The sequence below is a fragment of the Pan troglodytes genome, chromosome 7, assembly GCF_028858775.2.
Source record: "Pan troglodytes isolate AG18354 chromosome 7, NHGRI_mPanTro3-v2.0_pri, whole genome shotgun sequence".
In the NCBI taxonomy this organism is placed as follows: Eukaryota; Metazoa; Chordata; class Mammalia; order Primates; family Hominidae; genus Pan; species Pan troglodytes.
In genome coordinates this window covers 117,566,330-117,594,081 of record NC_072405.2, presented here as the reverse complement: position 1 = coordinate 117,594,081, position 27,752 = coordinate 117,566,330, and the positions used below count along the sequence as shown (strand labels likewise).

Sequence of the window (27,752 nt, the reverse complement as noted above, 5' to 3'; positions counted from 1 at the left end):
CAGGCAGGCAGGAAGGCAAGCAGGACATTGATACCTTCAGTCCAGCATTTGTAGCATGCTTATGTTATAAGCAGTCTCAATGAACAGCATTAAGTTTTACTTCTTTTGCTTTTATGTATGGAGCAATGATTAAGACATGGTTAGTTTTCAATGTGTTTCATCGATTTTACTTGATTTAAACAATGACTCATAGTCGAGATGTTTGGGAATAGCAAAGTAGAAAGGCATAGTAAGACAAGATGGGTTTATGTGGTCCACAAAGTGAGGATATTTGTCTTCAGAGCTATGTACATCATTTATGCTGGTTCCTTTGCCATTCAAAAGGGGATCATTGATAATTGCTAATATGATATTTCTTACTTAGAGAAACAAATGGAACTAGGCTAAGCTCACAATGGGAGACTCAGTATTTTCATACACAAATTCATTTATGCATTAAATTATTTATCAAAATGGTATTGAGACCCCACTATGTGCCAGGCAGTGAAAGGAAGTGGTACCAAGTTGAACCAGGTAGTACTTGTGCTTAAGGAACTTATACTGGGATGGTGAGCAAAGCTATTATGAAAAACAGAGGCACAGTGTGCTCCAGAAGTAGAAAGGAAGGGTGGTGAATAAGGCTATTATGAAAAACAGAGGTACAGGTGCTCTAGAAATAGAAAGGAAGGGTATTACAGAGAGAAGATTGATGAGAGGCTTCCTAGAGGAGGAAAAGCTTGAACTGAGTTTTGAAAAATAGGACCTAGCCCAAGAAAAGGGAGAATAAAGGTGAAAAGAAGCATTCCAGCCGGAGCAAAGTCATATGCAAAGACATGAGTCAAAAAGAGTGTTTGCTCAGTGAAATGAAAATACTGTGGTCATTTGGTATGTCTGGAGCATAGAGTACATGTAGGGTGGGAGGGTCGGGGTCCAGATTGTTAAGAATCATCTATGATGAATACAGTGTTGTGACATTATCTGCAGGTAGTAGAAGCTACTGAAAGAGTTTGAACCGTGACATGACAAAGCCAAATCTGTGCTTTAGATTGATCCCACTGGCTATGGCATGGATGATGGATTGGAGGAGGCAAGTCTGGGGTCAGGAGACCAGTTATGGGGCCATTAACAAATCCAGAAGAAAATTGATGAGAGTCTGACCTTAGTCAGTGACTGTGAGGATAAACTGATATTGGTAGGGAGAGAGGGAAGTGGGAGAGGGATGGACCTAGGCAGCCTTCAAGAGACAGCAGAGGGCGAGGAACAGTGGCTCACGCCTATAATCCCAGCACTTTGAGAGGCTCAGGTGGGTGGATCACCTGAGGTCAGGACTTCGAGACCAGCCTGGCCAACATGGCAAAACCCTGTCTCTACTAAAAAAACAAAAATTAGCTAGGCGTGGTGGCATGTGCCTGGCTACTCGGGAGGCCGAGGCAGGAAACCACTTGAACCCGAGAGGCGAAGGTTGCAGCGAGCTGAGATCACCCCACTGCACTCCAGCCTGGGTGACAAAGAGAGACTCCCTCTCAAAAAAAAAAAAAAAAAAAAAGCAACACCATCTGGTGTGGATTTAATGTAGAAAAAGAAGGAAAAGACTAATCAAGGTGATTCTCTGTGGCTTGGATGAACAGATAGGTGGTAATGGTGCCATTCACTGTGATAAAAATCAAAGACAGAAAGCCAAGTTGTGTTGGAGAAAGACAAGGAATATATCTGGGACAGAATGGTGCCTGGGGATTAAGCAATTCAGAGATTCTAGCTCTTTATCTTAAAACAGATGTGCCTGCTATGGAGACAAGATCCAGTCCAGGGCTTTGCTATTGTTTCTAGTATCATTGTTTCTTTACTGCCATTAAGGATATGTATGTTATATTTTATAGATATATACATTCAGATTTCAATTTTCTATAATAAATTAAAATTCAAACCTTATAGACTCTTGTACTTTATAAAGGAAGTTTTAAATCAAGGAGTTTGAGAGCTTCATGAGTCATTAGAAATGATCGAATCCAGCCCTTTATTTCATAGATGAAGAACTTAAACCCAAAGTGTTTAAGTGATTTCTCCAAATTCATGGAGTATATCAATGATAGTACCTGGATTAAAATCCAGATATCCTGACTCCTGGCTGAATGTGCTTTTTATATGCCATGTGCCTTTTAAAAAAAGGTAAAGGGAAAAATTAAGCAGACGTACAAATATGCTTGAGGTTCCATGACTCTGACATTTTACTAGTGTGAGAAGGTAGGTGTAGAAGAGAGGTGCCAGGTTAGTAAAATGTGTTTTGGCACAGGAGACATTCGCTTATACAAAGAGAGAATGACTTTCCTGGGTCCTGGCCCAACTCTAGGGGCAATGTAAATGACTTTGGCAACTTTCAGCAGCCACAAAAATGTGGTCCCACAAGAATCATTACCAAAAAAAGCAATGGCAGGAGAATTTGTTCCTATGGGATTTTCTGGGTTGCCCTTGATAGCTTCTATATATGCCTCAATGGGATGTTGCTACTATTCCTTTGGAGGCTGAGTAACAAACATCCACTCACACTATTAGTATCAGTATCTGAGAGCATCTCCCTATCAAGCAGAAAGAATATTTACAGAAAGAAACATAGTCAGAGGCAGACTCCATTCACCAATTCTATTGAAATGACTCATTCACATGTTTCTATTTCCTGCTAGACTCAACTCTTTGTACCTGTAGCATTTGGCACCAGGCTTAGTACACAGCACACACTTACCACATATATGCTAAGACTAAACTGAACTGACACAGGGGGTGATAAGCCTGAACTAATTCTAGAATTTGGTTCTGTTTTTTGCCATGTGTGAGGTGATGCATCTGAAGAAAAAAAATCAAGGGGTTGCTGAGGCTCAATGACCAGGGGGCAGCTGATGGGTATCAATGGTAGGAAGCAAGAACAGAGTCCAGCAAAGAAAGTCAAGACCCCTAAAATGGATGGAGCATGAGTTGGCAAAAGGGGAGATCCAAATCAGGAATCAGCAAAGGCAAAGCAAGTAGCAGGAACCAGGGAATTGGGAAAGAAATGTGGGGTGGGTCTAAGGTACCGACAGCCATTGTTGTTGGCTCAGCCTAGTGATGTGAGCCTGGGTTTCCCACACACAGAGGGGCCATGATCTGACATCTGACATTGATTAGCTGTTTCACCTTGCTTTCTATAACCTCTCTGAACCTCAGTCACCACATCTATAAAACAAGATCCTTGGAGCTCATAATATTTAATGTCTCTTTCAGCTCTCTTGTACTAATGGTTTTCTTTCTTCCATAAATAGTAAATATTCTTTCAGATATCAAAATGAGAAATGGGATCCATGGCATGTATATCCGTACAGAAACCATTTTAAATGTTAGCTAAATAGATCTATTGTCTAAAAAGACAATTATATTTCTCCATTTCATAAAAGAAATAGTATATTGGGAGATCTAATAATAGAAATCCCTGAAAATAATATATTTGGCTTCAGCTGTCTTTTTTTTTAATAAGGCCATAAACCTAGATATAGTTGCATTTTAAATATTGCCATTGATTTATGGAACAATGAGATTTGATAAAACCATCAACATTTAAGGCATTTTTTGCATTGTTTTACCTTTTTATTGCTTTCCCATATTTACCCTTTTGCTTTATTTCATGGTTGTTTTGCCATAACTGAGTAATGCCATATGCACCAACATCCAATGAAGCTCCATTTAATCTGCACCATATTTTAAGTGAACAATGCCTTTGTCAATTTTTATAGGGTTTAAAATGTTACTTTCTTAAGAATTACATGGAGAAATTGTATTATTTGTGCTTTAAGATATGCTCTGGTTTAAGAGACCCCTTGAAGTGGTTTCTTCAAGTGAAATGATACAGAATGCATTTCACATACAAGACATGTCATAATCTCACACAGATTTTGGTTCTCATGAAACTGAAGCCCGCAAGGGTTTTGAGAGTCTAGTAAAAGCTCTCCCAAAATTCTCTCTCATGATGGAGAATGATAGCATCAGTTCTCCCCTGGTCATTGGGCAAAAGACAGGGGCACGCGATTTATGATAGAACTACAAATGGCTGATTATATTACCTTCTTAAAAATATGTTTTCTTTGCCTACTTAATACTAAGGCTTTTCATACAGTTGACTGGATATTTGCTTTCTCACCATGGGTAACATTTCCTAAGATATTACAGCCATCAATCAATATGCAAATGTATAGATTAAAAAATGGTCAATCTTTGAACAAGTTTCACCTCATCATTTCTGTAGCTTTCATTTTTACATATTTTGTGCATGAATATTGTATGTTATCAGAATTTGTTTTTAACATTGGTAACAAATGCTTGTGTTTGATGAGTGACATTCCTTCAGAATGGAGCACAAGCTACTGGTCAATCTAGCCTCAAAGCAACATACCAGCTCTGCCAAAAACCCACTGTATGATCTTAGACAATTTACTTAACTTCCCTGAGCCTCTGTTTAGACATCAGTGAAATAAGGAAAATAATACAGTACCTGGATTGTTCTAAAGATTCAATGAACTGTGTATTTGTAAAAGCTGGTACATATCTAGCCTTTGTAGAGGCTTTGTGTATTATTGTTATTCCCTTTGTTGTATTTTACAATGGTTGGCAAGAAAATAGAATGAGCAGACAAAATAAACTTATGTTACTAAGAAAAAAAGGTAAGAACTAATGAGAGGACTTTAATGATTCCATTCTATTAAAAGTACTGGCAAATAAACTTTCCATATACCTGGCCCTAGGGCTTCTCATCCCACCTCAAATTAACTTGGTCTCCACTATAGTGAAACCAAGTGAAAGTAATCACCCTCTAGTGATGCATGTTTTTCTCAAAGGAATAAATATTATAATATATTGTGTATGTTATAATATATTATAATAATGAATATGCAATAGCTGACTAAAATTGAAATTATCAGTCAACTAATCATCCAGCCAACCAGTCCAATAACAGAACACTTCCCGCAACTCTGAGGCTAGTAGAACATCAGAAGATAAAGTTGAGATTTTTCTTTGATGTCTGGCTTTTCTTTGATTTCTATGAAGTCACTGAAGGCCTCGGATTTCTAACTATAAAATGGAATCAGTTCTCTCCTTGCAAGTTTGGTATATAAGGATCAAGTCAGACAATGTGTACAAAAGCTATGCAAATATTAAATCACTTAACAAATGCAACTTTTTTTTGCTTGAAAGTAATCATTTATTATTTGTCATTTCATTTCAAATCACATTCTCTTCCTAGCATTTTGGTCAATAACTTATAAAACTCTGGCACGGCAGTATAGTCAAATAATTTTATTATTCAGGTTGAGAGACTCCTACATTATAACTCATTAGCTCTTGTGGTCAGCAACTTCTAGGCTTAAAATTCACATCTTAGATGTTTATAAAATATTGAACCTTGAGGTAGCTGTCATTTTCTGTAAACATATTTTAAAACCAGTAGGGAATATATGAAGACAATCAAATTTGTTACAAATCTTTTCTGAACCTGGCTGCTATGGCACATCAAGATGGATTTCACAGTTATACATCTACAGAGGAATGTTTAGAGATAAGATGAAAGCAGTCCTCCTTATTAATCACACATTGTATATTTGACTTCTGCCTCCTGCTGCAGCCTTTAAATCAACTACATCTGGTTCTTGCTACTTAAGTGTGGCATTAGATTTTGCATTAAAAGGCAGTTACTCCTGGAGAAAGCAGCCCCATTTGATTAAAAAATAATTAACTAGAGCTATATTCATGCTACTCATCATAGCAGCCTAAATGAGCATTTTAGTGTAGGTTGGAGACTTACTTTATATCTACAACAGGGTCAGCAGAACTGAGAGGCACTTTATGGTTGTGATGAATGCTAGCATGAAATAGTTATTTTGCTTTGCTGGTGTTAATTTTTATAATTAAAAAAAGCACAATAGTACAGAATGGTCAACAGCTGATACAAAGAGACTGAACCTTGATGTAGCCACCTATGCTGAGGGTGTCCTCCCTGTGAAGACTAGGGTACATGATTGTTATTACACCTGGAGCAAATCAAACTCTGGGAACAGACTACTGCTAACCAACTGCATAAGAAATTGATGTACAATTATCAAGCAGATCTTGTATTGGAGCTCACTGATTAGTGAACTCTCTCAGGAGGAAAATTTGCATAGAAAGACAGATTTCTTGATAAGCAGGGAATCTGATATTTCAAAGTAAATTTGATGGTTTAAATGAGTATTACTCAATGACATTGCTGTCATTTAGGAAACATGGTAAGAAGTTTGCACCAGAATATAAACTAGAGCATCACTTTCTTCAATGAGAAAGTTTTGCATGTGTGTTTGTATATATATACATCAAGTGAATGAACTAAACAGTGTGCTTAGTGACCTAGATAATTTACATCCTGGTGCAAACTCCTCATTTCATGGCTGACTGTTCACAAGCAGGTCTCATACAGGCAGTTGTTCTATGGACCACACTTTGAGATGCACTGATTCTTTACCTGAATAAGAATTACACTGGGAAGCTTTATAAAATGTACAGTTTCCCAGTACATGCCCTTAAAGATTTCTGGTGTGTTGTACCTCCATCTGCATTTTAAAATTCTCCCCATGTAGTTTTGATGAACACTCAAGCTTTAAGAGCTATATAATAAAATGCATAGCATAACAAAGCAGTGCTAGGCTAAATAGGTTAGAGGTTAACAACATGGGTTTTGGAGCTGTGGGTTGAATCCTTGCTTGTTCTTGAGCAAGTTGTTTGGGGGTTTCTGAGCCTCAATAGTCTCATCTATAAAGCAGCTATAACATATATAATTGTGAAGTTTAAGTGTGATTATAAAAGGAAAACAGGTAGCTCTGTGCCTGTTGCATAGTAGGCAATGATAACTGTCAGCTATAAATGATAGCTATTATCTTTATAATGGAGACTTATCTGTAATTTTTTAAGATACTTACACTCATGTATAACCTCAAATTCCCTGGAAAAGTAAGGAATATTCTCTTAACGTTTTCCTGCCTGAAATTTCTTCTGCTAAACATTGATCAAAAGTAACAATCCAAAATCTTGGTTGTAAGTGTTAAAAATCTAAATCAATGTGATTGAAGGGGAAAAAAGGTTGGCTGCTCAATGGGAGACTGTTAGATCATGCAACTTACAACTGAATGTCCAAGGGTGGAACTAGCTAAAAATATAGCTAGGTCCAGGTGCTCAAAAGGCATCACCTGATTCTGTGTCTATCTATGCATCCAAGCATCTATGTATGTACATAGATCTATCTATCTATCTATCTATCTATCTATCTATCTATCTATCTATCTATCATCTATCTATCTATCTATCTAATCTCCTTATCTAACATCTGTCTGAGTCAGCTTCATTCTTGGGCTGACTCTGGTTTTGTGGTGGCAAAATCGGGCATCAACTGTATTGGGCATATGTCACCAGCTTATTAACCACAGAGGAAAACAAAGTTATTTTATAAATGAGTTTGATAAAATTTGAGAACTGAGGCTAATGGCCTTGCTTGTGATGTCTTTCCATTCTTGAACAATTCACACCTATGAAGCAGGAGCAGAACATTCTGGCTTGACAAGTTAGAACCTGTACTCATTTGTGATGCTAGGCTGGGACAACTCTACCTGAAGCATTTGTTCCGAAGGGCAAAACGATAACTTCCCAAAAGAAAGTTAAAGAATGCTATTAGGAAAAAGGGAACATAGGATGTGGAATCCAAAATGACAAATTTTTATTACTCTGTCCTACCCTCTTTTTCTCTACCTGCCTCTTGTTGTTTAAATATGTTAGTTCAATTGGAATAAAGTCAAGATTTGGCCTACAGGCCTTACATTTTGATAATTTTCAGAGATTTATTATAATATATTTTGTATTTGTTTTATAATAAACTTTTATAGGTTGAATTTTTTTCCCTCCTATGTCTAATTTGGGGGAAAAATGAATGAAGGGGAATTATCTTATATTGACCAAGAATGAATTTAGAATGTATTAATAATAATAAGAGTTTGATTGAAAACCATTTTTGTTAGCATGGGACAGATTTGTTCTTGATAAATAGAAATAAGCAAGGGATGATGTTAGCAAGTGAGCTGCCAAAGCTTTACAAAGGGGAATTTACATTTAGACTATATTTATTACATGATAATAATTTTACGATGGATTATGAAATAGTGGATGTATTATGGTTCACTAAATCAGTAAAAATCACATAGCTGTTAATGATTTGGAACCCGGCTTGTGAAGCACGACTTGTCATAGCTATCAAGTGGTTGAAAGTGTTGGTATGAGAGTTAAGGACTTCAGTGCTCAAGTCCAAGTCTGGCTGATTTTGTGGTGTGTGGCCTTGGACCTGATTTCTCTGGGATGCAATTTCCCTATATGTGTAGTAGAGTAATAAAATGTAGTCACCACACAGTGGTGGAGGAATTAAATGCACTGACAGGGAGGTGCAGGTTTCCTTTGTATTTTTCAAACAATGCATATGTTCAGCTTTATTTTCCCAGGTACCTAATAGGACCCCTTGCAGTAAGTCACTTAATGATTCTCCATGGTCCCTATGGCACCATTTATTTTAGCACTATACTGTTCTCTAAGATGGCACCATAAAGGACTAAATATTACCCAAAGCAAGAAGAGTAAATACTGCTATATGGGTTGTACTTTCAGTACCTATTTTTGAGCTTGCAAAGGAGCATGGAGAATGATTACAGCTAGCTCTCAGGCTTTGCAGCTCATTTCATATATCATTGCCTATATTTTAATATTCCTTTAAAGGTTTTTGTTTTGGACATCATCCTTCCTCCCACTCCTCATCCCATTCCCCCAAAGCAGCGTGATATTTTATTTATCGTTACAAAAATGGAAGCAGGAGGCTGAATTTTTCTGAGATATATGGTCAGTATGGTGTAACGGAAAAATCAGAGCACCAAGAATTAGATTTAAATTAGTATGTGAATTTGGCTGCATTCTTGCTGGTCAACCTTGGGTTTATCACTGGCCTCTCTGATTCTATTTTTTCATCTATAAAATAAACAAAACAATAAAGCTGACTCTGATACATCTTTGCTATAAAGGCTAAATGGATAATGTCAACAATGGGAAAGTGTGATCCAAGTGCAAATTGTCATTATGATTGTGATGATTATAAATATATGTATCAGTATATTAGGAATTTGTTGACAACTGGATTCCTGTGTGCTCTGCTCCCATTTCTCCAACTCCCAGAGATGTAGAGGATCCCCGCCAGATGGCTGATTTGCCAGCTGTGTCTTGTTTTGTCATTGTAAATATTACATGCCCCAACTGGGAGGCCTTGCTTATAATGTAATATGTTTTGTTCTTTATCTCTTGCAGCTTGAGAATTACATTGTGGAAAATATGAAGTCGGAGATGGCCCAGATACAGCAGAATGCAGTTCAGAACCACACGGCTACCATGCTGGAGATAGGAACCAGCCTCCTGTCTCAGACTGCAGAGCAGACCAGAAAGCTGACAGATGTTGAGACCCAGGTACACCCCAGGGCCAGAGTCCACAGACTCAACAAGGAAAATTTTTTTTTTTCTTTAGCTTTCTCCATAAACACAGAGCACATTTCAGCACTGTGATTAGGGAAACATACATTTTTGTTTATTGGTAATAACAACAATGACTGCCTGACATGCTATGCATGTTTTTTTTGATCTAATGAGGGTTGGTATATTTAGCTTTGCATATGTTTGCCAAAACAGAGCCAGCAAAGGACCTCATCAATGTTTAAATTCAAATAAGCACTGCAGCTACCAACTGTGATATGATATGTGTCAAACAAAGTAACCATTTGGGTCAGATTGGTGTCTTTGTTGTGCATTTTTGACCTGTTTTGTTTTGTCTCTGGTAATGCTGCAGCCATAAGGGCACCTGCAGACGGTTTGTGCATTCAGCAGATAGAAAGGACAATCTCAAATGAAGTTATGAGGAATATGTGTGTATATACATATATCTACCTATTAGGGCCAATGATGTACTTATTTGAGTACCAACGAGTAAAAACTAGGGATGCCCTTTGATCACCATTGTCACAAACACCCCATCATAGTTTACTGGCAAATAGCAAATATCATTTTTGATGACTATCATTTTGATGACTGTCATTTTTAATTGTCTCTTGGTTCCCTTTTAGCCATGAAAATCATTATTCCAGTTACCATTCTGAAACCCAAGGGATGATTCTATCCCAATGTAGTTGATTTCTGACATGAAAGCTGAAATATATATGTTCAAAAATAAGGTGCAACATGATTTCTATTTTCTTTCATTTGCAATACTGGCATCACAGGTAGATTGGTATTTAAAGAAAAATAGCAATGATGACTGATACAGATAAAACCTATATAACACAACTTCCCGTGCACAAATGGTTTTTATGAAAATCACTTAGAGCAGATAGATAGATCTTTTAGCTAGAAATCACTAGCTTGAGTGATTTCTCACATTCATGCAGCTAGTTTATAAAATCTGGGATTCAAACTCCGGGGTACTCATTTCTTTTCTATCTCCCTTGATTAGTAACACTAATAATTAACTAATTGAATAAGAACTTAAGTATTGACTACATTGGGGCAGTGATTCACATTAGCTTTGGAAAATACTTTTTGCTGCCCATCAACATCAGATGAACATGGGAGATGGACGGAACTACATATTGTCCCTGAAAATTACAAGACTTTGTCTAATCATTCATTGTCACAGTAAGTTTGATAATATATGCACATTGGTTTCTTGTGGCATAAATAATGTGACTGTATTATTTATTTTATTTTATTAGAACAGAATGCTCACCCTCTCCTACAAAATACTCTCACATGTTCAAAAACAAATACACAATATATCCTACTTAATTGCATATTTGAAATTTGTATAAGTTTCTATTACAATAACTTTTCTGGAACACATGGCAGAGTCTTGTTTAATTTTTTTATCCCCTAAAACACTGTGTCTTGGGTTGTTTTTTGATCTCTGTCTACCTAGGAGTTGGAGTTGTGGGAAAAAAAATGTCCCATTGTTAGCACGTTAATCTCCAAACTGTTAAGATGCGTGCTATGTAAGGTATTGAGAGATAAATTGTTCTGCATCCTTAAGGCCAGAAGATGTGTACTTTATTGAAAATGGTACAGAAAATTCAATGAAAAAGAATAACTACTCCTTATACGAAGCAGCCAAAACTTACTATCAAAGACCAATGAAAGTTTATTAGATACAGCGAGAACAATTTTAAGATAGCTGAAACCCAGAAAACATTTCGAAAATCACAAATCCATCACAAGTAGCAATGAGAGGGAAGTAGAAAAGGATGACAATGGCTCAAATTATGCCCTACCTTAAGAAGTGATGCCTATGTGTTTTTTTCACTTTCATTTTCATGCCTTCCAATTGTTTATGCTATTTGTAGCTGTGATGCTTCGAACCTGTTATAAGTAAATGTATAACCTCGTGCTACTTATTTGAACTATTGCAACAGGACATGTTCTGCTTAGACATAACCACTCAAGTGAACTCAAATCCTGATTCAGAGCCAAGTTTACAAAAGTAATCCTGAATTATTCCTTAACCTCCATACACTCTATTCATTTATAATAAGCATTTATAAAACCAGTAGATCCTTCTGTGCTATCCAGGCATGCTCTCATGGTTTTCCTCCTATATTCATCTAACTTGGCTTCACACTGGTAAGTGTTGCTTTTCCTAAAACTGACTTCAGGTCCTCAGTTTATTTCAGGAACTCATGACAATGTCTTTCCAATATATTTTAATGCCCTAGCTTTCACATGATGATGTTATGAAATAATTAACTTATTGCTTTCTAATCTTCTGCTGACCTTCTAGATTTATGACTTAACAAAATGCAGAAAGCCACAGGTTCATGCCAATGGCATTTTAAGATCCTCTTGTGCTCAAAAAAGTGTCATGATCAGGAAAGATACCAGTAATGACCACATCTGAATAACTCTGCTGGCCATGGTGGCAAGAATCAGAAACCACCACCATGCCTTTTCCTTCCCCCTTAGTCTGGCTTGCAGTGTTTTTCTCACTCTGTTATCAGTTTGTACCAATATCTCTTGGCCTTCAAGTTCCTCTTTCCAAGAGTACAATATGAAGGGGTTTGTAGGAGGAATTATTCATGTCACTTCCTATAGTGTCATTCTATTTCTCACTTCTTTCTCAGGCAAATTTGGTTTTTGGGGAAACTAACAGACAAACAAATTGCCTTAAAATTTGCCTCTAATAATCCATGCTTGCCTCAGTTCTAAGTAATTTTACATATATTGGCTATTTAATAATAATAATGAATTCTATAAGGTAGATGATATACCATCCTATGTTTATTTCCTTATCTTTTATTATTATGTTTTGAGATAGGGTCTCACTCTGTCACCCAGACTGGAGTGCAGTGGCTGATCAGGGCTCACTGCAGCCTCAACCTTCTGGTCTCAGGTGATCCTCTCACTCCAGCCTCACGAGCAGCTGGGACTACAGGTGTGTGCCACCATGCTCAGCTAACTTCTTTACTTTTTGTAGAGACCAGGTCTTGCTATGTTGCCCAGGCTGGTCTCGACCTCCTAGGTTCAAGCAATTCACCTGCCTTGGCCTCCCAAAGTGCTTGGATTACAGACATGAGCAACCACTCCTGCCTTTGGGTACTTCCTTGATGTAAGATGTTTTAATAGGTCCTATTAGAATGCAACAAATAAAGCAGTCTTTACCTTCATGAGTTTGAGTTAATGTGGCAAAATGCTTCTAAGTCATTTCTTTCTTAACTTTCAGTCAAATTAATGATCTGTGGAGCCCTTCCTCGTGGCCTTAAAGATGTACCTTTCCAATCTCCTACTTGCGGAAGTATAATTGACCAGTTCTCACCAATGGCTGTGCTCTGAAATCCATTGCTGTATTGGTCCAGAGACCACAATTTCCAGCAGTCACTTCCACTCATTGTGGCAGGGATATGTAGGCCTGCTCCTGGGAGCTGTAGAAGTCCACTGACACATGACTTTGGCTAGGGGCTCTTCATCAGCCTTGCTGGAACTGTTGCACGGCTGCCTTGAGGGATAAGACTTCCACCCAACTCTTCTTCCTTCCCTCTCCTCTTTCCTGTAATTAGACCATCCCGGTCTGAAGCCTTTCCAAACCTCCTCTGGCTTCCTCCCAATTTTTCCTCGTGGGCATTTCCCCTAATATATTTCCTGCATGTTTAATCCCATTTAATCATCTTTTCAGACATCACAAATGATCACATCTGCCATTTGGACCTCAATAGCACTCATTAGAAATATAAGGCAAGCCAGGTAGAGTGGCCCGCACCTAAAATCTCAGCACTTTAGGGAAGAGCCAGGTGGAAAAATGACTTGAGCCCAGGAGTTTGACACCAGCCTGGGCAAAATAGCAAGATCCTATCTGTACAAAAAAAAAAAAAAAAAGCCAGGCATGGTAATGCGTGCCTGTAGCCTAGTTACTCACGGGGCTAAGGCTGGAGGATCCCTTGAACCTAGGAAGTTCAAGGTTACAATGAGCTGTGATCACACCACTGCACTCCAGCGTGGTTGACAGAGCAAGACCCTATCTTTAAATATATATATATACACGTGTGTGTGTGTGTGTGTGTGTGTGTGTGTGTATTAGGCAGTTCAGGAACAGTTTGTTCAATGAGCATGAATCTTTTAACTGAAATGATGAAATAAACTCTTTAGTGGGTCATCTAAGGAAAATATCCTGTAATTAGTTTTCTTACAAGGTTTAGGAAAATTGTTCGATAAGCCACTAGGAGAGGGCTCAGCAGCCTATGGCCCACCGGTCAAATTTGACCAGCCATCTTGTTTTGTAGATAAAGTTTTATTGGACACAGCTGCACTCATTCATTTATATGTTGTCTATGGCTGCTATTTCACTAAAATGGTAGAGCTAAATTGTTATACAAGAGACCATTTGGCCCGCCAAGCCTAAGATGTTTACTGTCTGGGCCTTTACAGAAAAATCTGACCAACTCCTGCACTAGGATATAAATTCCTAAGAAGCAGGGATGTTTCTGTCTTGTTCTTGTTCACTGCTCTATCGACAGGATTTAGAACAGGACTGGTGCATAGGCTCTCAATAAATACTTGTGAAATAATTACATTGACTAAGTTTTAGTCCCTTAATCTCTGCAGGTTTCAGCCCAATGTCACCAAGCCTGAGGGCAATATGCTGAGGCTTGTGTGTTGATTGTAATAGGTACCCACAAATAGCTGATGGGTCAGAAGAGGACTTTGAACAGAAGCAGTCTACTGCAAAGATGTCTGACCCAACTGAGAACACTGAGTGAATGTTTTTTTGGGTTTTTTTGTTTGTTTTTTTTTCTTTTCTGTACTCTGAGAAGCATAAGAAATTTGGACTCCTTCCTTACTCGTGATGCTAATTTAGGGGGCAGGGGCAGGGAGAGAGAGTTGGATGCCATCAGCTGCAACAAGCAGAGGACCTCATGGCAACTTGAAAGAAGCCATTTTGGTAGCAGTTGTTAGTGACTAGAGGGTGTCACTAACCAGAGGGAAGCTGCTTATTTACAGCTACTCGATAAGCCTGTGGGAAACAACCCAGACTCCAGAGATAGACTCTCCGGGTTGCATTCTGACTCTACTGAGCATTAGCTGTATTGGGAGAGTTATTTCTACCCACAGTTCTCTGTCTGTAATAAAAGTCCTATCTCTATTAAACTCTGTAACCAAATGAAGTGGTTATTATATTATAAATATAATATAGGGTTATATTATTATGTTATAATATATACATATATAATGAGGGTATTACCATTATAAATAAAATATATTTATATATAAATAAATAGAGAATATTATGTAATAGTTATATAATATTAATTATATATTACATCACAACTAAGATGAACAATAATTCCATAAGATTATCTAATTTCTACATTCATATTTTCTCATTTTTCCACTAAAACTTTTATAGGAGTTTTGTTTTTCAAGATTTAATAGTCCATTTAAATTTGGAGCAGTCTTCTACTTTTTTTCTCTGATATTGACATTCTTAAGAAACTGGGCTGTTTTGTCAATCATTTCACGTTCTGCATTTGTCTGAATATTTCTTTATTATGACCTTTAGTTTACCCTTCAATCCCCTATGGTTTCTGTAAACTGGAAGTTGAGTCTAAAGACTTGTTTAGGTTGAATGGAATATTGTGGCAGACGTGTTCTGTGGAATTACTGGTCACTTCCTATTGGATCTCTTCAGGAGACACATATGCCAGATTGCCACTCCCTTAGTTATGCTGTTCTTTAACTTGGTTAGGGTTATAACCTCCATATCACTGCATCTCGATAGTTCACTTTTCCCTAGGAAATTAACAGATAACCTGTAGGGTAATACTTGGTCACATTGTCCATTACTAACCAAGTAAATTACTTCAATCATTTTGCAAAATGCTGATTTTCTAACTCTCTCATTCCCTCTGCATGTATCAACCTTAATTCTTCTGTTAGAATTAATTGCCAAGGCATCATATTTTATGTTACAAATTTTTCTTTGGAAAAAAAATAAAGCAAAAGGAAACATAACCCTAAAAACAGGGCCTATTTCAAAGTTAATGAGTCGTTGAAAGAGATTTTTGGCCAGGCACGCTGGCTCACACCTGTTATCCCAGCACGTTAGGAGGCTGAGGTGGGCAGATTGCTTGAACCCAGGAGTTTGAGACCAGCCTGGGCAACACGGCAGAGCCCTGTCTTTACAAAAAAAAAAAAATACAAAAAATTGCTGGGCACACCTCACCCGAGCCCAAGAGGCTGCAGTGACTGTGACCATGCCACTGCATTCCAGCCTGGGTGACAGAGTGAGACCCTGTCTCTAAAAAAAAGAGATTTTCTTTCTACCTCAATCTCTGACTTTTAGCATTAATATTAATTTAAAGGATCAGAGGCACTCTTGAAAATATTAAAGGGAGCTGGGTGAAATTTTCCAGCTCACTTTCTCTTGGAAACTAATAATTTTTATTTTTAAATGTTTACTTTTTTAAAAAAAAGAACTAAAATTTTGTAGCCTATAAATCCTCAATTTCAGGTTTTATGTCTCTCTTACTCTTAGGTATATTTTGGAAAATTTATTCTTTGAAATTGTTCCTTGAGGGGCATGTTTCACATACGCTTTACTCCTTTTCCTTCTTCTTATTTAAAAATTTTCTTTTTTTTCCCCAAAGATGTGCTTTTGGAATGTGTTTAGGCTAAGAAGGAAATGTCTTTTGTCATTTTAATGGAACACTTCAACTATTGCTAAGCAGCGAATTCCATAGACGCATGGCAAGAAAGTGGTCAATTTATCATAGTTTGCTATGCAATTCTCTTGGTTGCCCGCTTCAGACCTAGTTTAATACATCAGTGGAGAGAGTTGAAATAAAGCAGCAATAGGGTCAAGGTGATGGGGAAAGAAGAGGAGGGATTGGCATTTGTGCTCTAAACTGCCCTGATCTTTAGATCGGCATTTAGCCTGGACTTCTGATATTGGACTCCTTCCTTCTCCTATATTCAGATGCTGCTCTAGATTTAGACTGTCATCACTGACATCTAACTTGATATTCATGTCGGCCCTGTTACCCTTTCTGTGACCATGACTCAAGCCTGAAAGACAGCTCACTGTCCATTGCCCAGAATGTCATCTAACTCAGCTATGAGCGCTGCAGTGTGCTAGGCCCCCGGAGGGTCTGGAGGCTTAGAGGACTCCAGATGAGCCTTCCTGCCTCTGTGCAGCTGACATCCTAGGAGGGGCAGAAAGACAGCAAATGAGTGAACAGATATGATAGTTTTCAATAGTGATAGTTCTGTAAAGAAAATTAAATAAGGTGATGTGATGGAGGGTGAGGAAGGTATTACTGTAAAGAAGGTGGCCAGAAAGGGACTCTCTAAGATGATGAGAAGAAATCAGCCATGCATCTAGGAAGGGGTGGGCATGCCCAGCAGAGGAAACTGCAAGTGCAAATCTTCCAAGATTGGAATGAATTTGGCTAGTCAAGGTGGCAGAAAGAAGACTGTGTAGTTGGAGCATAATAAACAAGAAGTGAACAGGGTTCTGATCACGTGGGTCTTTTCAGACCAGGCTGAGGGCTTTGGAATTCATACTAATTGCAAAGGGAAGCCATTAGCATGTTGCAAAGGAGATGGCATGATCTGATTTATGTGTTCAAAAAGATCCCTCTGGATGCTGTGTGACAAATGGACTTGAGGTCGGGCAAGTAGGAGAAGGAAGACAAACTGGGAACTGTAGTGGTCTCCAGACTGAGATATGGGCAGCTTTGTTTTCAATTTTAAATGGTTCCATTTCGTTCTCAATGGACATGGAGGAGAATACTTACTGTCTTTTGGAAATTAAAATTTTTGGTGTCTGAGAATGTCAGGAACTGTGATCAGAGAGTACGGCGAATAAGAAAGAAAATAGATTTCATTTAACTGCATATGATATGCTTGATTTAGTGAGACAATGTACCTCATAAGCAAATACTGAGTATCCATAAACAAATATTGAGTGTTGTCTCTGTGCCAAGCTTTGTTCTAAATGTCACCAAAACATACAAGTGTTTCATTCCCTATTTCATTATTTTATAAATTGTCACTCAATAAACAAATACAAATCTTACTTGGACAATAATATGTTTAATAGTTGAAAGTTATATCTTGTGCATCTCCAGTATTTATATTCTCTACCATTTATCCCCACTGAGCTACTCCAAACTCTACCTTCAAATTGTTTGTTTTGAAATGAAATAATACAGAATAGAAAAAATGTTTTTTAAAACGCTGAAACCCTTTACAAACATGAATATGATTAGTAGCAGTACATTTTAGACGGGCTTTCAGATCCTTACTAATGACTGTGTAAATGAGTCATAGCAGTTTAAACTTTTTTAGAGTATAAATGCTCCATCTCACCATTCTCTGCCCCATCCCCTCCTCACCCTCCTGTTCCACCCCTTGCGGGGCTAGGACTGTAGGGTGAGGCAAGTGAGACCACATCAGACCAAATCAGACATGTGCAGAATCAGATCCTGTCTTTATTTTTAAATGATATTCTGTTAAATGTGGATTTCTTGAATTAATTGTAAAATTTTTAAAATGTTACATTAAAATATTACTTACCTTGATTACTGAGATTTCTGGCACCCCTTTAAGTTTTGCAACTGAGGCATTTGCCTCTCTCACCTCAGCCTAGTTCCTGCCTTGCTCCCTTCAAATACATCCCCTACTCCTGCAAATTCCTGTAGCCCAAGTCCAGCCCAGGGTCTATTGGTGTATTTTGTTTTTTATTTTATTTTATTTTTTGAGATAGGGTCTCACTCTGTCACCCAGGCTGTAGTGCAGTGGCATAATTATGGCTCACTGCAAACTCTGCCTGCCAGGCCCAAGTGATTCTCCTTCCTTAGCCTCCCGAGTAGCTGGGACTACAGGCACGAACCACCATGCCCAGTTAATTTTTGTATGTTTTTGTAGAAATGGGCTTTTGCCATGTTGCCCAGGCTGGCCTTGAACTCCTGAGCTCAGGCAAGCCACCTGCTACAGCCTCCCAAAGCGTTGGGATTACAGGTGTGAGCCACCACACCTGGCCCTGTTGGTATATGTTGAATAGACTTTCTGTGTGCATCTGATATAATCCTAGATTTAGAGACGCTGCAGAAAAGGAGGACGGCTCTAATGGCATCATTTGTAGAGGAACTTTACATTGATATTGACCTGGCAGAAGTATTTCCAGGTCCTTTTAAATAAGCAGTTTTAGGAAAGATGTGGTAGTTAAAAAATGTTTCAAATAATGTGAGGAGCTTTTAAAATTAATTTATCTTCTTTCTTTGTTTTATACCTCCCTTAAGGAGTAAAGAGAGGGAAGGACAAGAAAGAGTCAGGAACAGGGCATTGACACAATTTGAAGGAATCTGCTAGGACTGGAGTGTGCATTCTTTGCCTGGAGAATGATAGGTTTAGGTGCACAGCTCACAGACTCATGTCATAATAAGGCCCAGCTGGACACATGGGTCATTGTGATTCAAGATGAATTGAGCCTTCACAGTTTCTAGAGGACCACCAGAGTAGTAATAGTGGTGTTGAAAGGGTGAGAACAATCTGTCTCTCATACAATCTGGGTTCTGCGTCATTTCATTTCCTCAGATTGGTTTGACTCACCCTCTCCTTAAGTTTCTTTGCAAAGCAGCAGAATCAGAATAAAACTACCTGAGTTTGAAACCCCACTCTTCCCTTGGTCCCTGTGTGAACTTGGGCTTCTGTCTGAAGCTCAGTTTTCTCATTTGTAAAGTGATGATAACAATTTCTCCTTTGATAGGTGGTCATGATATCCGGAAAGGCTAGCATTACCTAGTGTGATAGGCGTTCTATAAATGTGTGATAATGAGTCTTTCTAAACTATGTCAAGAGAATTTTGCACATTTCTAATTGTTTTTTGCCAGGTGATCCACCAAGGCAGGTATCTTTTACATGCCTATTAGTTATTCTTAATTATTCACAATATCTAAGACCTTGTACTTAATACTAACCTTGCACTTACAGATATTGGAGATAAAATATATGAAGCAACTAGCACAGGAGAATATCCTAGGGTTTTAGGACACAGAAGTCCTAAAACACAATATGTTTGTTCAATTGCAATTTCAATCTCAAACCAAAATAATATCTGAAAGGCATGTAAAACATTAGTTGGTAGAATATAAGTAGAATGTAAACCTTTTTTTTTTTTTTTTTTTTTTTTTTTTTTTGAGACAGAGTCTTGCTCTGTCGCCCAGGCTGGAGTGCAGTGGCGCGATCCCGGCTCACTGCAAGCTCCGCCTCCCGGGTTCACGCCATTCTCCTGCCTCAGCCTCCCGAGTAGCTGGGACTACAGGCGCCCGCTACCACGCCCGGCTAAGTTTTTGTATTTTTAGTAGGGACGGGATTTCACCGTGTTTGCCAGGATGGTCTCGATCTCTTCACCTCGTGATCCACCCGCCTTGGCCTCCCAAAGTGCTGGGATTACAGGCGTGAGCCACTGCGCCCGGCGGTAAACCATTTGTTAAATTATTCTTGAAAAAATATTTAACGACAAAATAAAACTTAAAAAAGTTCTTTGATTCGTGACTGAAGTTTGAAATATTTTCATCTTTTATCTTAAGGTACTAAATCAAACTTCTCGACTTGAGATACAGCTGCTGGAGAATTCATTATCAACCTACAAGCTAGAGAAGCAACTTCTTCAACAGACAAATGAAATCTTGAAGATCCATGAAAAAAACAGGTGAGGATTGCTTTATTCCAAAAATGTTTCTGTGTGTACTTATTTATATCCTTCACCTCTCTGCCAACTCTTAAACAAATAAGGTTGAGGTGGTTTACAAAAATGAAATATAGAGCCAAATTAATATTAATATAAAAATAAAGGAGAGCTTAAGGTAAATTCAGCTAGTATGTCAGTAATAAATTAATATTGTTGCTGATACTCTTGAAATATTTGCTTTATATAACTTTTAGCATTAATTTCTCTAATGGTAGTAGTTCAAATCTCACCACATCTACAAAAATTTGATTCTATGACTAAATAAAGTGACATAAAATATTGACATTTTTCAGCAGAATGAAAACCTATAACAACAGAGAATAGAGCCTCTTAAATTCCTACTCAAACCCCAATTCTTAGGCTTTTGCAAAGCTACAGGGTTGTTGAATTCAGAAATATAGCACTAGAGAGAAGGAAAATGTATATTTTTTCTAGAAAATAATTTACCTATAAAGCTGATCAAGGGTTTGGTTTTTTAGTTGTCATTTACAGCCATTTACTTTGGACATAGTAAATTTCTTTGGTTAGCTTTATAGATGTCATCACACCATCTTGTTTTATAAATTATGAATCATTTCATTTGATTGAATTGGAACTTAGACATCTTGAATGCTGGGACAATGAAAGAGTGTATTATTTTGAAGTCATTAACATTGATGATGAACAATTCAAAACACTGACTTCCTTAGGACAAGTTTCTTGCATTACATTGATTTTTCTTCTGGGTATCTAGATAACTTGAAGAAGGTTCAGTTCCTCTGCATAATATTGAGGTAAAGACCGTGGTATTGATAGAAACTGGTTAAATGCCATTGAATTGGTGGCACTAGAGTTCCCTTTATATTCCACACCAGGAAGGCACCTAAGAGGACTGCTAGTTCTGTTCTTTACAAGTGAGGGAACAGAGACTTAGTGGAAGGCAGTGACCTGTCCAAGGTCACACAGCTTGCTAGTGGCCGAAATTGGAATGTAATTTAGGTGTCTTTGCTGCTAGTCCTCATCTTTCCACTATAACACGTGGCCTCTTCATATTATCTACAAACTAAAAGAATTTCCCAACTTCATGCTTAAAGTAGAGCATAATGCAACAATTACAATTAAACTTCTGCATGAAAAATACAAACCTGGCTGTTGGTTTAGAATCTGAAAGGGGTCACTCATGCTGTATGACTTGTATTTCTAAGTGTTACATTTCTTTATCCTTGTACTGTGACATGGGGTTAACTGTATAACTACAAATAAACTTGACAGGACTTGACCCTTATTGCATGATTAAATGTTCTAGAACTAACAATCCTGTTGAAATATACCATTTATTCCCCTGCAATTTCACAGTAACCAGACCTATACATGTATGTAATAGGTATGCTTCAACCATCCCTTAATCTAGGGTCACCCCTTTATGGTTTAATTTTGTCACCAAAAGTGAACCACATTTACAGTCATATTTCAAGATGCTATTTGTGAAGGCTTTGCCCAGGAATCATGGATAAGTAAAACAATGACAATTTTCCCTTATTTTTCTGAGTCGTCGTTTGGTTTTATAATTATACAAATAGCACATTTATTATAGCATAAGGACAAAAAAAAACCACAGGAAAATTAAAAACCACAGCTTTATCATACAGAAAGAGCTGCATATTTTGCTGCATTTTATATATAAATATCATTTTCACAAAAAGTTCTGTCATACCTTACACACAGTCTGGAAGTCTGACTTCTTTGGAGATAGATGTCATTTTACATTAATAAAATATTCTCTAATATTCTTAATAACTGCATATTTCATTTTACTGGTATAACCTAAGGTGGTTTGAATCCATCTCTCAGTAGTTATGTTACCACCTGATTTATTTCTGAAAGAGTTGCCAGCATGAATTTACATTCTTTAGTTTTTCCCTACTGATCTGCATATTATATCTTTGTCTGTATCTGACCCTTGAGCCGTCATGATACCATAACATAAACTGGGAGGCCTGAAAAGTCTCCTCCCTAACTGCAAAACAAATGCCATCCTTATGCACCACTTGTACTCAGGTACTCTGTCTCTTTCTCTTTTCTTCCCTCCTTCTCATATTTATCCTTCCTTCCTTCCTTCCTTCCTTCCTTCCTTCCTTCCTTCCTTCCTTCCTTCCTTCCTTCCCTCCTTCCCTCCCTCCCTCCCTCCTTTCTTTCTTTCTTTTCTTTCTTTCTTTCTTTTTCTTTTTCTTTCTTTCTTTCTTTCTTTCTTTCTTTCTTTCTTTCTCTTTCTTTCTTTCTTTCTCTTTATTTCTTAAAAATGTATCCTTTCTACCTTAATTCTGGATCATTTCAGATTTTCTTGTCTTCCCATTATGATTTTTATGCAGCATCTGGTATCATTTCCTACTATAGAATTCTCACTATGAAATATTATATTTTAAAGGCAAACTGCTTTAAAGTTGTTCTCTCTGCTCTATCAGTAAAAGTGAGTTAGGGTGCAAGCTCTCAAAAGAGCTCCACTCTGGGTCAGGTAGAAGGGGCTTCCATGCACTTCAGTATCTCAAAGGAATCTGACTTCTGATCCCAAACATATTTGTGCCTTCTGCTGATGAACTTTCCCCCCTCATTAAATTCTAATTTCAACAGAAAACTCAGGTTTTCTTACTTGTGTAAATCACATCATTTATTGCTAATGTTAAGTTTTTCAGGATTATAGCAATGTCCTTTTCTAGTAATATAGGTATTTCACTACAAATTCAGAGATTTGGGTTTTAATTGGAAATTCATTTCTGTGCTCACACAGACAAAAACTTGCATGCATCTTACACTTCCATTCCACATCTCTTTCTTTTTTGACAGTGGACCCCTCAAATATGGCATTATCTCACATGTGGTTCTGGGGTATTTTTCTATCAATTTCTATGCCTCCTGGTATTGCTGTATCTCTATAGTTATCTGTCTGTCTTCTTGTCTAAGGGCCTAATGTGTGTGATGGAGTATTGGCAGAACATCTGTTCTTAGATTAAACATAGTCTTCCATAAACAACTTAAAAAAAAGAGAAGTGTTTTTCTTTATACAAATAAAAAATACCCATTTGTGATACGTAGCATACTTTCCCTATTCTGTTTATTGTTATTGTTTATTTTCATATGTGCAATGGAATTAGGGGAGCTCTGCCAGGCAATTTATATTGCAACAAAGAAATGTGCTCCTCCTGTTTAAGTGGAGAGAGGTTCAAAGTCAAGCATGAAGCTGTTTATGTTTTTTAAAAAATAGTTTATCGATTACCACTGGTTATTCCTTATATGAATCTTAATCCTCCAAATGCAACAAGAAGCTATTTCTACATTAAGGCATCTCTGAAATGCAGCAACAACATGCCTTTAGTTGGTCAGGTCTGGTTTGGATCAGCTAATACACTTTGCAGGGGGGATTATCTAAATTAAGCTTTGTTTCCTCCCCAAGGAATGTCAGGGGTTGTGTCTGGGTGTGGGACTTACCAGCTTTGAGTAAGATGGGGCTTCAGCCGCCAAGTCAGTGAGCTGGTCCTTAGGAAGGTCCACCACTGCTTTGGCAAAATGAGGAGGAATATTTTATGGTTAGGATTATACTACACAAACATGCTGAGAGGTCCTGCTGATTTACATCCTGACAAATTAAATGCATCACTTGTAGGATTGGAAATGGATTTTTGGCCTCATTAGATTCACTTCTCTATCCCCTACATGGCCAGAAGCACAAAGCAGAAACAGGATTAGCAACGTTTGCTCTGCTGTTTGTTTTCCTAACAGTCCAGAGGGAGTCACTCTAAAAAGCTTCCAGTTTGCTCTCTTTAGGCAATATGTTTTTCTTTTGTTGGATGCTACCCGAAACTTAAAACCTGGTTTTGTTTCTTACCTCAAAGAAACAACACTTGGGAGTAAGGAATCTGTAACTCAACCATATAACTGGAATTACACAACCAAGAACCTAAGTAAATGGGAAACATTAATATTTTACCTTGCCCACAAAGGGAGTGAGATGAACACAAAGTAGGACACAAAATGTAAACTTTCACTAGTTTCCTCCAGTATGTTTCCTACTGCTTTCTAAAACAGTGGAATAGAGGTGTACAGGAAATGATGTCCTAATGCAGTTTCCTTCAGTTGAACCAAATATGTGACTGGGTCTGTTAGTCGAAAGGTTTGGTCAACTGGCCAGTTTTCCCAGCACCCGCCCATCTCTGACTTAACCCCAACTTTTTGCAAGGCGGAAGCAAAGCCAGGCTAAAGAATATTCCAGAAGGAGCCCTTCTGTCTCACCAGGGTATACAGGAAGGGAAATCAAAACCCCATGTATACAAAGACGGAGCACATGGGCTTTCTTGATTGTGCTGAGTATGCAGAGTGAAGATTAAGGAAGTCTTCAGTAAGACCGTTCAGAGTGAACTGAAACGAGACATGTGATGGCCATTCCTACATAGTTTGAGCAATACTAGCTGCCGCCTAGCTACTAGTACAAGGTAAACATCTGTGCCAGGTGCTTTAACTTACTATTTCCAATCCTCCAACCAATCCTGCAAAGTATGTATTATTATTTCTATTTTACACTTTAAAAAAGCCCTGAGGCTCACAGAAATCAAGTAAGTTGCTTATGACCAAACAGCTAAGGATATGGCAAAATTAGAGTTCAAGTTCATGGTGATTCTCTGCCTTAATTATTATAAAAATATTTTTGCAATGTGATGAGGCCTCAAGTATAATTGATGTAGTTGTCAAGTTATTCTCTTAAAACAAACAAATATTCATTTGAAGAAAGGGGTAGACCAGTTGTTTTTGGCCTGTCACTATATAGGTCATTATTTAGTCCTTCTAATATTAGAGCAGAAGATATAAACTATTTATTTTACCTTGGGAATTCACTGAACTTATTTGACATGCTCGTCTATCTTCTAGCTGGAGTTATGGGAAGTTATTAAGTTAATTAATTTTAAGTGATTGAAACATGTGCAACTTCAAGATACCAAATTATGCCTTACTAATTATTGTAATAAAATACAGTATTGATATTTAATGCTTAATATGCCTAAAGAAATGAAAAATGAAATCATAGTCTTTTTAAATTAAAGCTATCTTTCATTTGATAAATTATTTACAAAATGCTAAAGTAACTTGCTAACTTCTAACATTAAACTAGGCTGAATTATATTAGTTGTTTATAACAAGGATAAAAAAGGTGACTTTTTGAATTTATATTATTCTAGTCTTTTTCTTGTAAATAGAACACCTACATACTAGAATGTTACCTTTTTTCTCTGTTAATTTTTAAAATAATATTTAATAGCATATAGCATTTCCCTTTTTTTAAATTATAATAACCGTAGTATCTTGGCATGAAATACAATTCTGATCAAATTGGAAATCTAAGGCTCATCTTAATTCTTCTCTTTCCCTAATCCCCCACAACTCACCAGTCACTGTTGATGCTATCAATTCCATCTTCTAAATATTTTTCTAATCCATCCCATCCTTTCCATTCCCACTGACTATGTCTTAGGTCAAGCTGCCATGAATTTTTGTCTAGGCCACTGCAGTGACCTCTGGGTTTAAGCTATGTGCCACTCCAGTCCTTATCCAGAAGCTGTGCCAAAGTCTTCTTTCTAAAATGCAAGTCAGACTATTTTCCTCTATTAATTCCCTCTCAACCAAATGACGATTCTCTATAACTGACAGAAGGAAGTTCAAGTTCTTTAGCACACAATACAGTCCATGATCACTATAATCTTACTTTTGCAGAGTTACTTCCAATAATCTTATTTTTTAGAGGATACACGCTAATAGTTAAGAGCATGAGCTCTGAGGCCAGACTGCCTGGTTTCACTTTTCCTTGATTCCTGGGATAATCGACTAAGTCACATATTATTTGTGTGACTTTGTGCAACTTACATAGATTCTATGTGTTTTGGTTTCCTAATTTGTAACATAACAATGACAATAATTGTACTGTATGAAGTTAAGATGAAGATTGAGTTAATGTGTGTAAATCACTGAGAACAGTGCCTGACATGAGCAGCAGTGTTTAATCATGTTAGTTGTTAGTATGACACTGAACACATGATGTTATTTCAGACATATTTGATGTTTGCCTGACATTCCTTATTCAACTCACAAATTTCTATTCATCGTTGGAAAGTCATTGCATGTGTCAGCTTCTCTAACAGTCCGTCTCTGGCTCTACCAGATAGATTTGCTCATTATGACCTATGTGATAGCCCTGTACCTGTTTCCTCCCCATAATTTCACTTATCTGATCACATTATAATATATGTATGTTTCTGTGTGTGCATGTTTATCTATATCCATACTATTAGGCTGTGACCTTCTAGGACACAGAGAATGTGTTTTATTTTCATTGTCTTCCTGCTCCCGGGCACAATTTTCTACACATAAGCATATTTAGTATTAAATGCATTTTGAATGTTAAATGAATAAGGAACTGGGAAATGTCCCAATAGCTCTAACCCAACAAATGCCATTTATCCATATGACACACAGAGACTCACACACACACAAAGACTCACACACACACACAACTAATAAAAATACTTATAGTGGAAAAAACAAATCATATTGTTTACATTAAATACTGTAAATCCATTTATCATTTTTAACATGAATAAAATAGAGATCGTGTTTACACCACTATTCTGCATTGTCAAAAGCCCATTGCATGGCACTCAATGTTACTATTGTATACTCTGAGGTTCACTAATTCAGCCCACCTTTAAAATTTCTGGATAGCATTTGCACAGGCCATTCTAGACCTATGACTGTTTCCTCCATTTCTATGATAAATAAAAACAAGTAAGACAAACTCGTTGTATATACATGTATATTAAATTATATACATGCATATACAGTTGTAAGTCAAATTTCCCCTAATTCCACACCCCTACACCATACCACCTGCTAGCAGAGAATCATCATTAAGAGATTAAATTCAGTGCTTACTCTTCCAGATGTTTTCTCTAAACATACTAACGTGTATATATAGAGTGTGCATATTTATGTGTGTGTTTACACAGATGTAACTCATATGTAATTGCACACATGCACAAGTACTTGTTTATATGATATGGGCATATATGTGTAGATTATTTTATCATTGGGGTTTTTTCTACTATTTATTTCATAATAATTTTTCATACATATATTACACATATAACCATAAACAGATATACCTCATTCATTTTCAAGAATGAGTAGCAATCTGTTTTTATAGATGCACTATAATTTATAACCTATTATAAGTATTATTTATGTTAATAGATATATAATTTATCAAAACTATAATTAGTGATGTGATAATTTAAATTTTTTATAGATATTCACAAGTTATCTTCACATTTTACCTTCTCCCTAAGAGTACCTGGGCTTTCAAATTTCCCAAAACTTTGCTAGCCATCTAATTAATCTCGGC

At 37.2% G+C, this 27,752-nt stretch overlaps 1 protein-coding gene across 2 annotated transcripts in view; it reads left to right on the top strand.

Annotated features, from left to right (window-relative positions):
* The window catches only part of ANGPT1 (angiopoietin 1), a 247,508-nt gene that overhangs the window by 140,895 nt on the left and 78,861 nt on the right, over positions 1-27,752 (top strand). For both annotated transcript variants that reach the window (XM_519904.9, XM_016959775.3), the window contains exons 2-3: positions 9,361-9,516; positions 20,172-20,293. In XM_519904.9, coding sequence (XP_519904.3) covers positions 9,361-9,516; positions 20,172-20,293 — 278 coding nt within the window. The remainder of the gene's footprint in view (positions 1-9,360; positions 9,517-20,171; positions 20,294-27,752) is intronic.